This window comes from Sinocyclocheilus grahami, unplaced genomic scaffold, assembly GCF_001515645.1.
Source record: "Sinocyclocheilus grahami isolate Dianchi unplaced genomic scaffold, SAMN03320097.WGS_v1.1 scaffold62.1, whole genome shotgun sequence".
Taxonomy (NCBI): domain Eukaryota; kingdom Metazoa; phylum Chordata; class Actinopteri; order Cypriniformes; family Cyprinidae; genus Sinocyclocheilus; species Sinocyclocheilus grahami.
The window spans coordinates 1,990,315-1,995,281 of NW_015505241.1; the positions used below are offsets into that span (position 1 = coordinate 1,990,315).

The 4,967-nt window shown below is 37.5% G+C and overlaps 1 protein-coding gene across 1 annotated transcript in view; it reads left to right on the forward strand.

Moving 5' to 3' along the window:
* Positions 1–2,147: 2,147 nt before the first annotated feature.
* Positions 2,148–4,967, forward strand: part of LOC107584712 (solute carrier organic anion transporter family member 1C1-like) — a 43,344-nt gene continuing 40,524 nt past the window's right edge. The window contains exons 1-2 of the mRNA XM_016271418.1: positions 2,148–2,239; positions 3,247–3,303. Coding sequence (XP_016126904.1) covers positions 3,253–3,303 — 51 coding nt within the window. The 5' untranslated portion in view covers positions 2,148–2,239; positions 3,247–3,252. The remainder of the gene's footprint in view (positions 2,240–3,246; positions 3,304–4,967) is intronic.

The window sequence follows — 4,967 nt, forward strand, 5'->3', positions numbered from 1 at the left end:
TACATGCCCAGGCACGTGAGGCAGCGATCTGGACCATCACCCAGCGCCAGGTAACGACCGCATCCAGAAAAGCCCGGGTGATACATTTTCTATAGCAAGACCCACATCGTCTTTACAAAGACGTAACGTCAAGTTTGCCATGCAACATCGTCTTTAAAAAGACGCACCCGAAATTGCTCTTTTAGGGAAAAAGCTCTTTTAGCGTGCTGAGGCGCACAGGGGAGATGATCATCTGCAGCACAAACAGGGGGTAGTGCTTGCCTGATGTGTGCAGCCCACTCGAAACGGGAAACCACCACCGCTGAAGCGCCGTACCGCCAACACGAAGAGCTCTCCAAGAGCGCGCTGAACTCGTTCAGTCTTCTTCTTTCAGTAGAGTAGTCAGGAGCAGAACGATGTGATCGCTCGGCTCCGAAGCGAAAAGCTGAATATGCGCTGCATCTGCTGCCTACTTATACTCACGCTGTGATCAGCGGCAGCTGGATGCAATAATCGCATGCCAATGTGCATTGGCTCGTTTAGTTTACACTCGAAGTAGATTGGTCTCTCTAAGCGAGATCCCAATTCGTCGGTCATCCGATGTGACGTCGAGAGTGACCGACTGAAAGGGAACTCTGCAGATCTTATACATGCACAAATAGCTACATAACACACTAAAGAAAAGGAAAAATAGAAATCGCATCATATGACCCCTTTAATCAGTTTCTGTTTTTATAACAGATCATATAGGATTTAGCCACACAAACAAGAGTCCTGTTTTTCCAAATATCTGCACAATCGCAAATGTAAAATAAACAACAAGTTACTGAGTAACTTTCAGACAAAAAATTCCTTTTTACTCCATCAAAAAGAAAACAGAACAAACGGCACAACCGCTGCGTCTCCGAGCAACACGGTGTTCTGTTCCTCCACCTTACAAGGACCAGTAAATGTTTCAATCAGGCTGTGAATTAATTTAATTCACATTTTAAACAAATCGGTTGATTTAAGTATTCAACTCACTCATTAAGACAGTAACTTGCTGCCAGCTACTGGTGGTTGTAGTTTCATATTTAAAAAAGTAGCTTATTTCATTTTTGCAATCATTTAATATTTCTACATTCAAATGTTATATTTAAACTTAACATAATGTATGCAGAATCTATCTATGGATGTTGTTGATAGTGATTTAATTTGATTGTTAATAGCCAACATGTCTTTTTATTCGGATTTAATTTATTGATTAAATTTAAGAATCTGGGCTCGTATTCACAAAACATTTTATTTTACCACTAAGAGTTCTCCTAAATGGCAGTAAAAGTTTTTAGCTAAGAGTTTTCTCTTAAAACCTATTCACAAAGCTGCTGAGACAAACTTTTACTAAGGAATAGAGAGAACACTTAAGCTAAGAGTAAGGGCGGGGTTGACCTCGTTGCTATGGATGATGTCAGCGTGCTTACTAACTATGCACACAGTGATTGGCTGATAGTGTCTGTCAGCGATTTATTCATAGAAATATTATAGAGCGCAATATTATGTTTTCATATTCAAATAAAAAAAGTTAATTGCCACATTCAAATAAAGATGTTAAAATGCAGACTAAGTGTCACTAATAAACAAGTATATATTCAGCTAATTGTCAGCCTCTTATATGCATGCTTCTCGCAAATAATTAGTCAATATGCATATAAACAGCCTTTTAACTGAGTAGAATAATCATAGCTGATAGTAAGACATGCAAACATAAAAGAAAACCAAACTGGACACGAGAACAGCTATATATTAAGAATATAATAAAAAATTTGGGGTTGGGATAACTTTCAAACCAAAGCCGATACATTTTTAAAAGCTCATTGTTATCAAATGTTTCTTAAATGTTTATATTACGAGGCCGATTGCTGGCACAGCCATTTTAGGATAGTTCAGATTTGGTCTTAGATTTGATTACCAAACATAACCTCAAGCCCAGGGGCCCCTGGGCCCCTAAGTCCTACCTTGACACTCAGCTTTCACTGCAGTGTCCCATCTCTGTTTGTCCAAAGCATATGAGACAACATTGGTCTGTTTTGTCCTCTGTACCTCTGGGAAACCCCAGCCCCCCTCGCTGCAGAGAAGTGATCTATTGACATGATCAGCAGATGGACATGACTATTTGGTTACTGATTAGAGGAGATTTTATAACATTGAATGATAAGGCCTTACCTGTGAGCAAACTGCCAGAGTCCTCCATCCATTCTGAGGGACACAGACAACAGCACAGGTATATATGATCTCTGTATCTCTTACTGTCTTACTGTTTTTCTTGTTGTTTTTTAAAAATATCCTGTTTTCACGTGTTGCAGAGATGATTTATCTGTATCAATATGCATTGTATTCTTTTAGACTATGCACATGACTAGGGCTTTTTGTCACATCTGTGAATATTTCTAGTTTTATTTATTTATTTATATATATATATTATTTACATTTCTGTAAAAGCTTGTCACACTATAATGGGTTAAAGTGGCTAGTCTGGCATTATGACTTATTATGTGATTTTCATCAAAAATAAATAGCTATATTTTTATATAAAATAACAAGGTAGCATACAAAGAAATGTTAAGTCATTATTTTGTCAACATTGTACAAAAATTTATAAAATGTAAAACAAATGTAATTAAAAAAATTACTCTTATGTGATAACTTGCCCCGAACTGACATTCATGCAAACTATTCTTGTTAATATTAATATTCTTGATCCCATTTACACATTTAATTTAAAATCTGCCGTCTTTATATTGTTGATCTTTGCCTGACTGTATATCAGTGCAATTTTATTGTGTTCAAAAACAATTAGCCCTTGTCTCTTTTAGTCTAAATAAACACAAATTTTCTTTTGCCAATATCATCAAACAATTCATTGGGGGTTTCTTTCTCTTTTCTTTCTTTAAAAAAAAAAACCACATCCCCCACATCATGTTTCATTGTCTTCAGCATCAAACCAACATCAACAAAGTTTGCCCTGCTGTCCATGATTCTTAAAAACTTTGATTTTTTTTTGTCAAAAACCCTCCCTCTTGCAGGAAATGTGGTGCAATTTCTGAATCCACTCTCAGCTCCACCCTCAGGGGTCTTTCCCCTCAGATGATGTTTTCTTACTCCCATGAACAATGGACCCTGGAAAAAATGCTGTTTGCATGACAATAACGTGATGCTGTTCATAATGATCCTGGTGTTGACATGCTCTGCACTGTTCTGTCATCTGTCATTCATATCGTTTGCTTCCAGGGCATCATGAGTGTAGAAAAGAAGACGGCACAAGAGCCATGCTGCTCCAAATTAAAGGTAATTTTGTCCTATCTTCTTCTTGCTTTTCAGTTTCTTGTTTACATTGACCCATTATGATCAAAGACATGAAACTGATGACAGCTCATTTAAAGGGGTCATATGATGCTGCTAAAAAGAACATTATTTTGTGTATTTGGTGTAATGAAATGTGTTTATGCAGTTTAAGGTAAAAAAACCCCACATTATTTTCCACATACTGTACATTATTGTTTCTCCTCTATGCCCCGCCTTTCTGAAACGCGTCGATTTTTACAAAGCTCATCGGTCTGAAAGCGAGGTGTGCTCTGATTGGCCAGCTATCCAGTGTGTTGTGATTGGCCGAATACCTCAAGCGTGTGACAGAAATGTTACTCCCCTTACCATATTGTGATGCCGTGTCCCAGAGCGACGAGACAAAAGCATTTGTAGCATCCAGTGGGGACATAATTATGGATTATAATGACTTATACTGTCTTTTTATGCGTTGTGTTGCAGCGCGCCACGTAAACATAAAACCATGTTTGCATTTGTGATCGGAGAAATGACAAACAACAAGTGCTACTCTACACTGCTCAAAACTCGCATTTGAATCATCAGTGGCAAATTCTTTAAATATGAAAACGAACTTACAGGCTGTGAGTCAGAACAGCCGGCATTGTAGTCTACTCTGCCAGGATCAGGAAACAGTCCTCCATAAAATGTGCTGCACACATCTGAATATTTGGGTTGAACTGTTCTGGAACAGTGTTGTAAATACAACTTAACCACTGATTTCTAGTCGTGTCCTCTTTTGGAAGGCCAAATAAAGTAGTTTCGCTTTCGCAACGAAACACACAGCATCTTCACAACATGTCGGTGGCGATGGCAGCAACGATAAAGTTACTCCTTCTTTCTTTGCGTGAACATTTGGGTGGTGTTATGCAAATCTTCCCACACAGTGACGTAGACATGTGGGGGCGTGTTTAAACGAGGCGTTTTAGGAGGGTGTGGACGAGTCTTAACTTTTAGAAAGAATATCACTTTGGGTTTGAGACTTTAGTCTTTGCAACTTTAGGGATCTTATCTATGCACGAACAGCTTGTAACACTCCAAAGAGAAAGGAAAACTTGAAATCGCATCATATGACCCCTTTAATCCAATAACTACGCAATTACTTTTTACTGACTATCTTTGCATAGTTTCAGCTAATCGTCTGAGATTTTGTTTGTAATGTGGCCCCAAATATATTTTGGACATTTTAGTCACAGACAAATGTGTAAATGTCATTGCATGTTAAATATTAAACCAATTGACATTTGTTTTAAAGAAAACAGTATAAGCGCATGTCTCGAGTAAAACATTCAAAACAAAAAAAATATCATAAAACTATAATTATGTATTGCATATATATATTGACAATTCATATTTAACATTTTGGTTGTCAAACATTAGTAGACCATGTTCATAGTTAATTTCATTAACTATCCGTGCTTATTCTGGACACCCTGTTTGAACTTGATGGGGACATAACTTCATACATAACTTCATACATCCACCATAAATAACTTCAGCATTATTCATTTACAACTTGATTTGATATCGTGTTGCCTAATTTGTGCATTAAATGAGGCTTCAGTGTCTGATTTATATATGGGGTCAAACACACACACACACACACACACACACACACACACACATATATA